This window comes from Carassius gibelio, chromosome A3, assembly GCF_023724105.1.
Source record: "Carassius gibelio isolate Cgi1373 ecotype wild population from Czech Republic chromosome A3, carGib1.2-hapl.c, whole genome shotgun sequence".
NCBI lineage: Eukaryota > Metazoa > Chordata > Actinopteri > Cypriniformes > Cyprinidae > Carassius > Carassius gibelio.
This window is the reverse complement of record NC_068373.1, coordinates 28,326,620-28,342,399: the sequence shown is the minus strand read 5'-3', so window position 1 is coordinate 28,342,399 and position 15,780 is coordinate 28,326,620. Positions and strand designations below refer to the sequence as shown.

General features: G+C 33.6%; 1 protein-coding gene across 1 annotated transcript; it reads right to left on the bottom strand.

Moving 5' to 3' along the window:
- Positions 1 to 301: 301 nt before the first annotated feature.
- On the bottom strand, positions 302 to 9,086 carry LOC127955777 (uncharacterized). Its single transcript, XM_052553487.1, has 16 exons — positions 8,903 to 9,086; positions 6,870 to 7,217; positions 6,424 to 6,780; positions 5,821 to 5,919; positions 5,589 to 5,675; positions 5,330 to 5,422; positions 5,091 to 5,159; positions 4,530 to 4,622; positions 4,035 to 4,187; positions 3,775 to 3,852; positions 2,335 to 2,430; positions 2,104 to 2,187; positions 1,778 to 1,873; positions 1,601 to 1,690; positions 1,446 to 1,483; positions 302 to 1,303 (listed from the first exon to the last, which is right to left on the bottom strand). Exons 1-16 carry the CDS (start codon positions 8,946 to 8,948, stop codon positions 1,163 to 1,165), a joined length of 1,968 nt encoding a protein of 655 aa, XP_052409447.1. The 5' UTR covers positions 8,949 to 9,086; the 3' UTR covers positions 302 to 1,162.
- Positions 9,087 to 15,780: the final 6,694 nt, after the last annotated feature.

The window sequence follows — 15,780 nt, the reverse complement described above, 5'->3', positions numbered from 1 at the left end:
TCAAAATTGCTTAAATCACCTTTCTTTCCCATTCTGACATTCAGTTTGTTGTTCAGGAGATTGTCTTGACCAGGACAACAACCCTAAATGCATTGAAGCAACTGCCATGTGATTGGTTGATTAGATAATTGCATTAATGAGAAATTGAGAGAATGATCACCTGAGTGCATTCCTCTAGACACACTTTATAATGTCAGTGAATTATTCAGAAATCACAAGTACTCTGCTTGGCATTGTTCATCAGACATTTCATCTTTAAGAAATGAAGATAATTTAAACCAAAGACAAAAAGCAAAACGAGTAGGGTCAGTTGGGAATCCCATTCACATGTTTATTTTCACATATATTTTTAATACTACATGGAATCATGTGCTTGAAGTTGGTACAAAAAAAGTACAAAACACTATAAAATAGATAAATATATAAATATATAACAACATCCTGCTACAGTTGGAAAAAGGTCTACATTTAAGATCATCTCACAAAAGTTTATCAGAAGAATGAGACAGAATATCATTAATCTTGTCATATATACAGTAACACCATCTCAGAAGTCAATGTGCATCAATAAACATCTCACAGAGAATGATAATTCAGATTAGAACATGTTTCATAGAAAAATACCAGTGAAAGAGAAACAAGAGAAGACCACATTAATATTATACATTCAACTCTGGATCCACTTTGGAGCTTATTCTAGCCAGGAACATAACCTGACCTTACAGTTAAAGTGAATATTTATATTTCTCAATACCCGTTTTGGTACTACAGTAAAAAATAATGTGACTTTGAAAGAAAAGTCAGCTATAAATAAAGACAAAGATTACATTAAATGAAATATGTTACATATTACATGGAAATTATTTAAATGCATACAAATATAAAAATAAATTGTATTTTTTGATCACTTCAAGTACCGTACTTGATTCACTTAAGAGTGGATATCAGCATAGTTTGACAACCATAAAAAACATACCACAATATCAATGGCACAACATCACAGATATAAAAATACATCCAGCTCTACCCGTGATAATGTGCACCAGTTTCTGCTGCTAATAGTTACACAGACAAAGAAATGGCCATCAGAAATGATTCATACCATGAAAACCTGCCCAACGAGAAAAGTTGAATCAGATCTTTAAAACAGTGCAGTTCAATGTTAGTTGATCTCTTCTTCTTGATGCTCCTCATTGTTCTCAGCTACGTTTCTCAGAGTTTCCATTTCATGGGATTCTCCAGTCTTCTGGGTCATATCTATTCTTGTATGATTTGTACCAGGAGTCCCATTATCTGTCGACATCTGCAATAAGAAGAAAACATGTATCTGAAACATTATTTATGTTACATCTTTCTATTTCTTTACTTTGTCCAGTTTAAAATGTCAGTGTATTTAAAATGATTGTATTAATAAACCAAATTCATATGTAATCATACAAACTCACCTGAGAAGCCTTCTGAGACTCCGTTCTGGCAGCTTTCCCTGAGATGTGAGAGAGAAAAGGATTTGAGGATCAGTCTCAACTGATCACCCTCACTACAAAACAGCACGATGGATGATTCATACATAGTGATAAAATCCACTTCAGGTCATACTCACAAACAGACAAAACCAGCAGTGTTACAGTAAAGAGCCACTCAGACGGAAGGACAACGATTCTCAAATCTCCCAGCAGACGCACACCATGAACTGTGGAAGGAGATTCGTTTTCAGCAAACAGTATGTTTTGATCCTACATGACTTAATGAATCTCGTTCAAATGTTTTGTTCTCTCACCTGCTTTCATTATCAGTTCTGTCATCAGTGCAGCCGAGTTCACTAAAACAAGACCAGCTGATCCATACAGGAACAATATCTTCCTCATGTGAAGCTCTGTAGGGCAGAGGGAAACATTTTTGTAGTTCATTAAGGAATTGTTTATGAGTGAACAAGCTAACAAATTCAGACTAATTATTCTTAGTTTGTCTGAAACTATTGCTGGGTATAATAAACCCCGGCAGAATCACAACACTCATCCAGACCTTGGGCTTTGTGGATGAGAATGAAACAGGAAGACTGAAAAATCAACAGATTAACAAGAAAGAAGCTGATCGGTACTTTACTCTGATAATTGACTGGAACATCAGAAAATGCAAGCACCCACAAGGCTTGAACAAATCCTGCCACACAGACCGGTCCTGCATCAACTGTAAATCAAAGAAAAGGTCTTTATTAAAAAGAAGCACAGTCTTATTTATTGCTCATTTTTATTTTAATTGTATCATTGTACACAATTTTTGTTTAAACTGTTTACATGTTGTCATATTTTCAATTTTAGAAATATATATTCATACCTTTTTCATTTCTCAAGAGCATAATGTAAAAATACAGCATTACTCCAGTCATCACAATCATCATCAGCCATATAAATTTATACAGACAATGTAGAACTGAAAAGACGAAAGAAACAGTGAAAACATGCTAAGAATAAAAATTATTAATAACTGAGTAAAACCAAAAACTGCTTGTGAAACAGCTGATACAGATGGAAACACTAATTTTCTATTTAATCATTTTTTACTTGTTATTGATGTACATACAAAGACAGAACCAGCTCTGAAACTTTTAGGTGTATATTCATCATTAGAGATTGACCGATATATAGTAGTACTACACTATAGTAGTGGTGCAACGGATCATCATTGATCCGTGATCCGTTCAGATCAATATCTTCGGTTCGGCACAAACGTCACCCGCGGATTGAATTATGAAAAAAAAAAAAAAAAGTTGCGCATGTTCAGTCCACACTCAGTGGTAATGCGAAGCGGTGGAGCTTAAACGCCCCGCGCCATTTTGGCTTCCCTGTCAGAAATAATGATGAAGGAAAGAGGTCAGAGTGAAAAGATTGTGCCAGATCTTTATGAACAGGAGAAGAAAAAAGTGGTGGATGAACTATCCCGAGCATTCGTTCACGTCTCGTTCTGCACATATCCAAATGTTTCCATATTCGCAGTTTATCTGAATGCTAAACTATAATATATATATATATATATATATATATATATATATATATATATATTTTTTTTTTTTATGTAAACTAGACGGAACAAATCATCCTATAAAAGCAGAGTGGACCGGTATAGGTGTATTTAAACTGACCAGTGTAACCTTTTATATGTTTGGTTGACTGGACTTTATTTTAATAATGAACAGACTGCGATTTAAGTTTGAAATTACAATGCACTTTAGATGTTCTGTGTCATTTATACCAAACACAAATGTTGCTAGTGTGTTTGCAGCACTACTGTTATTTATTTTTTATAAATTTATATTTTTATATTTTTCAGTTTAATTGATTTTTATTTCTAAAATTGTATTTATTTAAATTTATATTTAAGTTTACATTTATGTTCCAACACACACACACACACACATATACATATATATATATATATATATATATATATATATATATATATATATTACCCGTTTTGTATTTATTTAAATTTATATTTAAGTTTACATTTATGTTCCAACACATACATATATATATTTTACCCGTTTTATATATTTAATACTTGGTCAGTTTATTAATTTGTTTGGTTAACTTTGGATAATTTTTTTTTTTTTTCGGCTGACCCTGACCTCTAAACATCGGCATCAGCTATAGAAAAATCCATATCGGTCGATCTTACTTGAAAAAAAAAAAATGCATATAATTTATCTTTTATTGTACACCCATCGACAGATTAATTTCTTCAGATATAGAGCAAAATCTAATTTCTCATACTTACAGCGTTGAACTGCACTACGTCCAATACAAAAGAGATGAAGCAACCAATGAAGTACTGGAAGAGCCATAATGCTGAAGACTAAAAAAGAGAGAGTCAGATAGAGGAAAGACTTAAACTGTCACAATAACTGCATGACTGTCATCTTCTTTCATTTCTATTTATGGTGAAGTGTGTGTAAGAAGCAGACAGAGCTGAATCTTCCTCAAGCATGTCAGTTAATTCTCAATCAGTCTTTGCTCAAGTGTAAAGTGATTGCTCACCTGCACCGGAGGCAGAATGAGTGTAGAGCAGGAGGGAGAGCTGTAATGAAGGCAGCACTGAAAAGCCACAAGTATCCACAAACTTTTGAACTATACTGAACATCCTTCTGCACTTCTTTCCAGAGCATGACAGCACCTTCTCATTAGCTAACTCTATTAAAAACAAAATTATAAAAACAAATAAGTGAATTCAATAACTTACTGTATATCACCAATAAGCAAATGTCAAGTGATGCTTGTTTTGAACACATGTAAATAATCTTCCATGGACATACATCATCAAGAACAATTCTGTGAATTCATTTTTTGGTCAAGTAGTTGTGTAAATGATGGCAAAATTAATTTCAAATATTTTAAAAGGGTGAAATATGCAATTTGTACTAAATTGTTCTGAAATTAATTGTGAATAAAAACTCTGTTTTTTTTCTGTTTTCAAGAGTGCATTACTACAAGATGAGGATGATGGTTAATGCTCCATAATGGATGATCACTCACGTTTAATGAAGAGGAGACACATCAGGACAAGCAAACCAAAGCTGGATGAGCTGAAGACTGTGCTGATGTTTGGAAAATGTTCGGCTAAAAGTACTGACACAGATAGATATTGATTTATATAAATATTCAGTTCAACACATTACAATTAGCTTGCAGGATGAACAATAACCAATAACAAATACACTACTTCAGTACTATAACTGACAGACACTCAACACCCTTTGGAGTCATTTCAGAAACAATACAGCAACAAATAAAGGGACTTTATTTAAGAAAACTGCTTTAAATGTTTTGTATATTACTATAGTATATTTTACTGTTCTATGTTATATTTAAACTTAATCAACATGCACTGTAAAAAAAATAAATAATAATAATTAAAAAATAAACATTTTTTTTTCTCCATTGACTTTTTTGTTTTAACTTTTACTTAACCTCAAAAGTTAAGATATATATATTTTCTTCATAATTTGATCAATTCAAATACATTGGATAAATCAATTGGATAAACTAAGGATAAATTAAGTTTAGGTTTTTAGATTATTTACAGTCTAGATTTACCTGAATACATCACTGCCATGAATGCTGCATGATCGACATGTGAAATCATGATATACTTCAAGATTTTATCTGCAAGAAAAGTTGTAAAATCATGTAAAGTACTAAAACAAATAATAATAAAAAAATTGTTTAATCCTTTTAGTTTAATGTATATATATGACAAATCTCAGTAGACACAGGTATTATGTAGTTTCTGATTAGCAGAGTGTTACACAGCATTTTATAAAAAGAAAACCTACCTGGCAAAGCTGTGGCTAATGGTTTCACCCAAAACAACCTCAGAGGCCCCAGAACATAGAGCATACAGCAAGAGATGGTCTCATACAGAGAACCTGAAACACATTGGTTTTAGTGATGAAAAAGATCTCAGAAACGTACAAATATATTTAGTGTAATCATCTTAAATCAATTAATCAGTCTTTTCAATCTTTAGACAGAACTGAATAAAGTTGTACAGTCTATGCTAGATTTGCTGTAGATAAAGTCCTGATGAAATACCTTCAGTAACAGACCATATGATTGAAGCCAACAGCATAGTTATAGCCGGGCAGAGGAAAAGACAATCTTGAAGACACAGACTTCTGTCTACAGTGGAGATACATACAGATTCCAGTTAGAAATTACAATTATGTATAAATAATACTAATAATATTAATAATAACAACTGAATGCTTTTTTGAAGCCTATTTCTCCAAAAAATAAAATAAAATAAAAAAAAATAAAATCATACCTGTATTTCCTGTTGTGGAATAAACGAGCCAGGAGAGAAGTGCAGATCCAGACGCAACAATACAGAGAATCAACACAGTTATGTGTAGCCAAGAGAAACCTGTTAAACACACATCAGTTACACAGTAGTGTATGTAAGTTGACACTGAACGACTAACTGGATCCCAGGCACTGAATTCTGGGTAATATATTTTAAATCTCTGCTGCGGTTACACTTTAGAAAACAAGTTTTGATTAGGGTTCTATGTAGAGTGTTCTCCACTCAACTCAACAGGACATTTTGTGGCAAAAAAGTGCTACAGCAGCAAAGAACCTTTCTAGAGTAAAGAGGTAATTGGAAAAAAAAAATCCCTTGAGGACACTGGTTTACATTGGTCTTTTTGTCCATTTATCAAGTGATACAACGAAGTTTCCAAAATTATTGATTGTACAAAATTATTTTTATCAAAGAAACTTTTTTTCCTACATTATCATAAAATCCCTTTATGATGTATCCCTTTAGATTTAGGAATAAACATTTCTTCAAACAGTAAAGAAAATGTTCAAAGCACAAGCTTGTCTGGTTTACGCTATTTTCATATTTTCATATTCATCAGTTACTCACCCAGTCTCTCCAGTTCTACAGTTGCATTGGCTGAAAGTCCTCCAGCAAACACTTGACACATGTAAACTCCTTTATCCTCAGTTCTGACACTCTTCAGTCTGAGAGAGAAGTTTCCTTTGGGGATTTCAGCAGGGAAGAGCTCAACTCTGTCTCTGTATTGCTCATCTGATGAATCTGGTAAAGTCTTATTGTTTTGGAAGAGCAGAACCAGAATATCTCCATCTCCATCTGTTTTCCTCCATAAAATCTCTTCAATGTGTTCAGGTTTGATGTGAGAGTCTACAGAGCAGTTCAGAGTGACGTCCTCACCATCATGTGCAGATACAGACCGATCTGATCCTGATGCTAGCAAACGCTCTGAAAGAAAAACAGTAGAGATATTACACAATTAATTATAGCCTAGGTTTATTTTAAATTCTGATGTAGGATTGAAATGATTCACTCACCAACATCTTTTATTTCAACTAAAGTTTTGTCAGCGAGCTGCTGACTGTAAACTTTACATCTGTAAACCCCTTTGTCTTCAGCTGTCAGATCATCCAGACGAAGAGAGAAGTTTCCATGTTGAATCTGATCAGTGAAGAAATTAGCTCTGTGTTGATAATCTTTGTGCTGGACCTCTGGTCGACTCTCACCATCTTGATACATATGAACCAGAGCCTCTGAGTCTGTTCTTTTCCACACAACTTTCACTTTCTCTAAAGGCGTCTCAACATAACAAGGTAAAATGGCTGAACCTCTCAGCGAAACAAACAGAGGACCAGAGGGACCTCGAACCTTAAACCCCAGGGTATCTGCATGTTTGAGAGAGAAAAATAAATATAATCATTGTTAAAGATAAAAAAAAACACTATACCTAAATATAATTAGTAACATTAATTGTGTTACAATAGGCTAACAATTTTAGAAATACTGGTGTATATAGTATCAGCGCATTTAAGTCTTTAAGTGGTTAAAGGGGTCTTAATGAATTCTTGAGCCTATAAATTCTATCCCCAAAAGGACAGTGGAAAACATCTGATATCTCAAACGTACGACATCTTTTAACAACAACACAATCACGCGCTAGCAAAACCCGGAAATATGACGCAGAGGCATTTAAAACATTTAAACGTTAAATGGGCTAGTTGCATATCTCCGCCATCTTGGATTTCCGGTCTTGCGAGTGTGTGCGTAGGTATTTCCGGTTGTGCTTAAAGTCAGTGCAGAGAACCGGAGAAGTCCAAAGATTACCTTCTCTATGTTTACAGGATTTATAATATCACTTCATATGAAAATAAGATATACACTGCTATTATCACTACACTATAAATGTTAACTGAGCCAGTGGATTTGAAACCTGTGTATGTTTGGGTCCGGTGAATGAATTAAATACACTAATGTTCACTATTGTTCACGAGATGAAAGTTTACTCATGGTGTGTATACACAGCTATATAAGGCATTTTATCTTACCAAATATGTAAATGTACAAATCACTTATTTCTCGAAGATGTTTGCATTGTTATTATTATTTTTTTATATTAAATATTTACCTGGTTAGACGTGGGCTGCGATTTATCTTCAGAAGTATCCATTTCTCAATTGTACACATACATCAGTCTGTTTCATCGTTATTTTCACAACATATTTTATTATTTTACACAGTAAAAAATACGTGACTAATTTTAATATCTGTTTAATCTGATAATTAATGCAAAACAATTACAATATACATGGCTACTCCTAGACAGATAATGATTTATGCTGCAGATCTTTCACAAAACAAATAAACAGATAAAAACACACATGAATGCAAACAGCGATCTTTTATTTAAGGCAAACCTACCATTATTATATTAGGTTTAATTGTACAGTTAGTTATGTTATCAAATAAAGTTAATAAAACGCTTTATCAGAAATCTCTGTGCATCTTGTTTGACAGTCAGAAACATTTATCTTACATAACAGAACAAAACCAGCTCTTCTAAAATGAAAAGTATTGCATATTTGAGAGGTTTGTGTTTGAAAAAAGAAATCCATGTGGACCTGAACTGACGCTGATCCGCATAATCAACAGAAGAATAAAGCAATCTCCGCGTTGTATCTTGATGAATTTCCACACAGAGGTACGCAAAATATAGGGAGGATGTTTCCCCATGTTTTTGATATACCACTATCGGCTGTTCAATTTGAAAATCTTTAATTATATAAATCTAGCCAAGTTTCTTATGTAAGTTTCCCTTACAGTCAATGCGAGCGTCGCAAGACCGGAAATAAGTACGCACACTCGCGTCGCTGAAGCTCACCGGCGCCATCTTGTTCACCTAGCCCATTGTTCTCTTTAATGTTGAAATGTTAATAAAGGACACGTAATTACCGTGGAAAATGCATTTCGTTTTAAAATGCCATATGACTGTAAAGAGAGTGATGAAAAAATACAATATACATTTTAACAACCTGTTGCAGTGAATAAACAAATTATAGGTAACGTTACATACCGTCAGATATTACGAAGATGAGCATCAAAACACAATGAAAGAACATCTTAAAATGTTTTCTGAAGGAACTCCCATTAGGATAATATTTTGGTGTAAATGATAAAGAAATGACTAACGTTACTTTGGACCTAACTCGACGTAACTATTCTACTTTCTCTTTTGCAATCTGATGCAACCTGAGAAGGAGTGGCATAAAAGAGCAAAACAATGTCGCGTGATCACGAGGAAGTGTGATGTCAAAGAAAAGATCTGTGCAGCTTTTAAAAATGTTTTTAGTAAGATTAAAAAGTATCTTTAAAACTATGGCGTTATATTTTATTAGTCTATTACCACCAAAATAAATATAAACATAATTCTTTATATTGTATATCTGTGATGTTATTATATTGACAAAGTCATTACAATCGGTAACTTATAATATGGAACAACATTCGATTGACTTCAATTTTAGTCCATCTAGTGGTTCTAGTGGTTCCAATGTTATAGTGTTATAGTGGGTCATAAGAATGCCTTGTCTTCAGGAAGATCAGGCCGAGAAGATCTTTATGTTTATGAGGACACAAATGTTTGTATGACACAGGTATTACAATATGAAGGTGGTTTATGAGGACACATTCAAAAGTCTTAAAAAACCTACTAAATTAATTTTTTGATGAAAATCTAAAAATACACAATGTTTTCTGTGAGGGGTAGGTTTAGGTGTAGGGAGATAGAAAATACAGTTTTCAGTACAGTATAAAAACCAGAATGCATATGGAGAGTTCACGTAAACCACCAATCCTAACATGTGTGTGTGTGTGTGTGTGTGTGTGTGCGTGAGTGAGAGAGAGAGAGAGAGAGAGAGAGAGAGAGAGAGAGAGAGAGAGAGAGAGAGAGAGAGATCCTGGTATTCACTACAATAAGGGGACCAAAGTCCCCACAAACATAATAATACCAGTAAATTTTGAGCTCGTGGGGACTTTTAGGAAAACAGCTTATAGAATGAAGTTTTGGGTGAGTTTCAGGGTTAGGGGATAGAAAATACATTTTGTACAGTAGAAAACCCATTAGGCCTGAATGTCCCCATAAAACGTGGACACTAGTGTGTTTGTCTTCTCTACAACAGTATAAAAGCTGAGGAGGTGAGGAGAAATAAGACACAGATTCAGAACTGGATGGAGCTTCTGGCTTTTCATGTCATTCAGCACTTCACAGATCTTTACCATGGTACACCTGAACAGTAGACTATAACTGATAATTGATGCTGTTTGGACTATTGTAATAATTTACTGAAATCTGAAAACACTTTTCAAATAGTTATTTTATATAATCTGTGATGACATAAACAATTTTCCTTTAAATTCAGCAACATGAGTTAAAAAATGAAAGATTTTTTTTTGAAAAAGTATTTATGCAGATGGCAGACGTTTATATCCAAAGTGACTTGCATTACATTCATTGTGTACATATAACAGTTCATGCATCAAATGCTGTTGAGCTACAGAAATGAACACTGTTATGCAATTGCTTTTATTACTTTAGGGAAAATAAATGAAAAAGGGAGTTCTGGGTCCCTCTGTTGACCATCAACATTATTTCAATAAAATAAGCATGATCTTAAGAAGGCAGCATCATTTTTGTGCAGGGGTAGACTGTACCATATAGAAAATCTGGTTTCATTGCAGATTGTATATTATTGCACAGCTTTAATGAAGTTAGATAATATAGCAAATCATGCTGTATTACTAATGCTTTGCTAATGATTGCTTATTTTGTCGTGAGATTTAACTTATCACCCAAGTCTAAACTTGGAGATGTCCACCAAAGCAAAGACTAACTTTCCCATTAAGTTGAATATTCTCTGACTGTTTAAAACACCCAATGTTTTATTTATTTAGTTTTAAAAACATTTAAAATTGTGTGGACATACAGGAGACATTCTTTTAAAACATCTGATATCTCAAACGTACGACATCATTTAACAACAAAGGAGTCACGCGCTACCAAAACCGGAAATGTGACGCAGAAGACATTTAAAACATTTTAACGTTGAATTGTTCTCTTTAATGTTGAAATGTTAATAAAGGATACGTAATTACGGTGGAAAATGCATTTCGTTTTAAAATGTCATATGACTGTAAAGAGAGTGATGAAAAAATACAATATACATTTTAACAACCTGTTGCAGTGAATAAACAAATAATAGGTAACGTTACATACCGTCAGATATTACGAAGATGAGCATCAAAATACACTGAAAGAACATTTTAAAATGTATTCTGAAGAAACTCCCATTAGGAATATGATGATAAAAAAAAACTTCTACAATCGGACCTCACACAATGTGCCTAACTATTTTACTTTCTTTTTTGCAAACTAAAACAATCTGATGCAACCTGGAGAGAAAGAGTGGCATAAAAGAGCAAAACAATGTCGCGTGATCACGAAGGAAGTGTGATGTCAGCGAAAAGATCTGTGCAGTTTAAAAAAAATAAATAAAAATGTTTTTAGTAGGATTAAAAATCTTTCTAAAACTCATTTTAAACTGTGCCGTTAGATTTAAATGACTTTTAAACTATTACCACCAAAAGAAATACAAATATAATTCTTGATATTGTATGTACATCTGTGACATTATTGTATTGATAAGGTCATTACAAACAGTAACTTATTATATGGATTAACTTTTTTATTTTATTAAGGATTTTCAAATAATACAAACACTTAACAATCAAAACAATCAGACAAACACACAGACAAACAAAAAACAACAACAAAGTGCTGAGAATTAAATAACACATAAAAAATATTCATCTCCACCATCTTAATTCAAACAAAAATACGTCAGGAAAGGAAGAGCAAAAGCTCTCTTAAAATAAAAGTTCAGAGTTTTTGTTAAAAAAGAGTGAAGGGGTTCCCAAAGTCTCCTTAATTTGTCTGACTTGTGATTGGGATCATAAGTTATTTTCTCCAGAGGAAGAAAGGCAGACAGCTGGGATATCCACATCAACAGTTGGAAACTGGAGCGTAGACCACTTCAGTAGAATAAATTTTTTAGCCAAAAATAAGAGGACTGTACAAAGGTTTAGAATCAGAGTCAAAAAGATCCATAGGAGTGTCATTCAACAAATAAAGTGAAGGAGATGAAATAAAACATTTCCCTGTTATCTCCTGGGATGCAGAATGAACCCCTTTCCAGAATAGTTGAATGTGATATATGGATTAACATTTGATTGACTTAAATTTTAGTAAACTGAAAAAAGGTGTTGTTATCGAGCCATAGTGTTCTAGTAGTGGGTGATGGGAATGTCTTTAGAAAGATCAGGCCGAGAAGGTCTCCCTTTCGTATTACAGAAAGTCTCAGGCAAGAGAATTGTAAGCCACAAGAAATGGCCAATAGTGATATAATATGTTTAAAAGAAAGGTTCCCTTTGAAATGAACATTTAGCGTGCATTAGTGAAATGCCAATGACTTAGGAAAGTTCAGAGATTCATATATATGAGATGAGCACTTTATCTGAAGTATTATATTAGACAAAGAGCTCCCTCATATAGTTTATCAACATTTGACAAGTGTTTTGCAGGACTTTTTTCAGTTGTTGTGCATTTTAATTACAGTACTGAGCATACTCTTATCAGCAGAAATTGAAGAATAACTGAGGTGTGAGCTTGATGACTGCTATCACACGTACTGTCATAGTAATGTTAAAATTTTTTTTTCTGAATTCATTTAACCAACATTAGCAGCAGCCAGAGTCCAGAGATTGGAATGATGTTAAGAGAAAAGTAGAGCAGTATCCAGTATGTGATAACATAAAAACTCGTAAAAATGTGTGTGTCAACATGGCCAAAAACTTGCCTGTTGTCACATTGGAGTAGATAGTCAGAGAAGAATTGTGCACTGGTTTGGGTGGTTTATAAATTTGCATAATGGCATGAATGGTATGACACAGGTTTATTACAATATGGAGGTGGTTTATGAGGACACATTCAAAAGTCTTAAAAACATATTAAATGTTTTTTTTGAAAATCTAAAAATGCACAATGATTTCTGTGACGGGTAAGTTTAGGTGTAGGGCGATAGAAAATACAGTTAGATACATATAATACATATAATTGCTTTCTATGAATGTTAGTAGAAGAAAGTTGGTGCATAAATTAAAGAAAACCTTGCCAGAATGTTCTGAGAACAATCACTATTATCTGGGTATATAGCAAATTTCAGTTACTTGATAGTTTGCATCACTGCAATGTGAACTATCAGGATGATGTTGGTATGGATCCTCTGTCAGTTTGACCTTTCTCAAAGCCCTGCTTTTCTTCTTCTTCTTCCTGTATCTTCTGCTCAGATCATCCTGCACTTTATTTTACCATCTTTATAATGCCTTTTCTCCATCGATCTGTGGAAACTCATGAGACCGGGCCCTGCATTTCTCCCTCACATCACCAGAGGTCAACATCTCCCGTCCTCCCAGACGCCACACACCTGTCACTTATTACACCATCAGCTGTTCCTCATTGTCATGGACGATTTAAACACCACACTCCCTGGCTGAATTGTAATTGTAAATATAGCTGCAAGCAGCAATTACGGGGTTCAAGCACTTTAAGGACTTTGAGGTGGTCTTGGCCAACCTGGATGGCAGGGTTAGTGGGAGTGTGATGTATAACTAGTCCATGACAATGAGGAACAGATGAGGGTGTAATGAGTGACAGGTGTGTGGAGTCCGGGTGGTGACCTCTGCTGGTGAGAGGGAGAAATGCAGGACCCAGGCTCATGACAGATGTGTTGGCATGTATTTTACAATAATCAAAACATAATCCCTATGCTGACTTATTAGAGAGGATAATAAAAGTAAAATATTACTTTGATAATGCAGCTCTGATAAAAAGGGGTTGTTATTTTTAAACATAAAATTAATTATGCCATAAAAATCCATAATTATAAAATAAGTTGAATTAATGACAGAAAAAGTTGAAATTATGAGATACTAATTCATAAATAATCAAACATTACTTTGTAATAATTGTGACTTTTTTTCTCATAATTATTGAACTTATAAAATGAGTAGGCCTTCAAAATTGGATATGAGGCACCAAAAAAGTGGGCTCCATCAGTGTAAGAAACCAAAATCTTATTTTTTAATCCACATTGTCCAGATGAACACATTCCTGGTGCAAGGAGAGTGTGCATTTTAGATGCACATAACACTGCAAGTTTATGCACATTCATGAACAGTAGTTTGTTTTCATAGGCGTAGGGGTAATAAAAAGACCATAACATTTTGCAATTTATGATCCGTCACTTGGTTCAGCTGGGAATGATACCATGACACATTAATACACTTAAATGGTAATAATTTTGACTATTTATCTCATAAATTATAATTTTTTTCAATCAAATTTTATTTTCTCGTATCTTATGATTTGATAACTATGGCATAATTTAATTGTATTAACTTTTTCATTTTTTTTTTTACTTTAAGGGAAAAAAGTAAATCTAGTACTAATTACATAGTCAGATTTTTGACATTATTTTATAATTTTGACATTCATATCATAATTTAAACTTTTTATCTCATGTTGTCTCATCTCATAAAGTTAACCTCTTAATCTCATAAATAACTTTTTTTAAAATATCATATATGATTTACTAAGGCATCTTATTATGTGGTGGAAATGTACATCCATTCTTGTTGAATGAATAAATACATTTAAAAATAAAAGCAGAAAAGCTGTGTGAGTGATTCTTACGCAAACCAGCACATGGATCTTTCTTAAAAGTCTAAATATACATCCTCAGACGCATCCACTTTAGTCAATCAGCACCTCTGAAAGTCATCATTATGCTGTAAAATGTTCTCTGCCTCACAAATGTTTCTTGCCTTCCGGGGTTTGAGTTCAGTGTGTGACATTTATTAAAGCTACCTGGCCAAGCTACCACTTATGTAATTTGTGCAATTTCGTGTAAGTCTTAAGAAAGTGTCTGCAAGGATCACTGATGAAACTAGGCTTTCAGAGTCTCACAGACACAGAGACATCATAGCGTTCAAATTGAACATTAGTGAACAACATGCTCTCATAAAGCCTGCCAGTCACAAACCACACACATCAACCTGTTCATTACTGAAGAAAGAAACCGTTTTGAACTAAAACCTGACTTACTATCAGTTATCAGAAGAACATTTGCATTTCACTATGTATAAGGCAACCAAAAATGTCCATAGCTGTTTTTACAAAAAAAAGCACATTCTCAATACCAGCCATACAACAGAATCAGATGCATTGTTTTAATTTCGGACTACAGTAATTAAAGATCAAGCTTCTACCTTGAAAATGCTGAAAACCATTCAGAATGGGCACAGATTAAAATAATTACATTGCTTATGATCTTAACTGACATTGGAGCTATGTGAACTAATAAAAGAAAAGATAAAGCATTCCTCTTTAACCTCATTTGCTATAGGACTCTGCAGGTCTATATTGTGCACCTGAAATGCAGGAATACACACCCTTGTCAACCAGTAAAATATGCCTTTAAAGTACACAAGCAATAGAGTTTTTTAGTTTGGCGCACTGGGTCATTCATCCCGGCAGTAAAGATTTACAATTGAGCCATTTGACCCTTTTAAAAAAAGAATCACTGAAGAACTTATACAATGAGTAGGACTTCACAATTGGATATGAGGCACCAAAAAAGTTATTTGGGTTCCAAAGAAACCATAATCTTTTTCTGTAATGCATTAATTTTAGTACAAATTGCAAAGAGAATGTTCATTTTAGATGCACATAACACTGCAAGTTTATGCACATTCATGAACAGTAGTGTGTTTTCAAAGGGGTTATAAAACGACCATAACATTTTACAATTTATGATCTGTCACTTGGTTCAGCTGGGA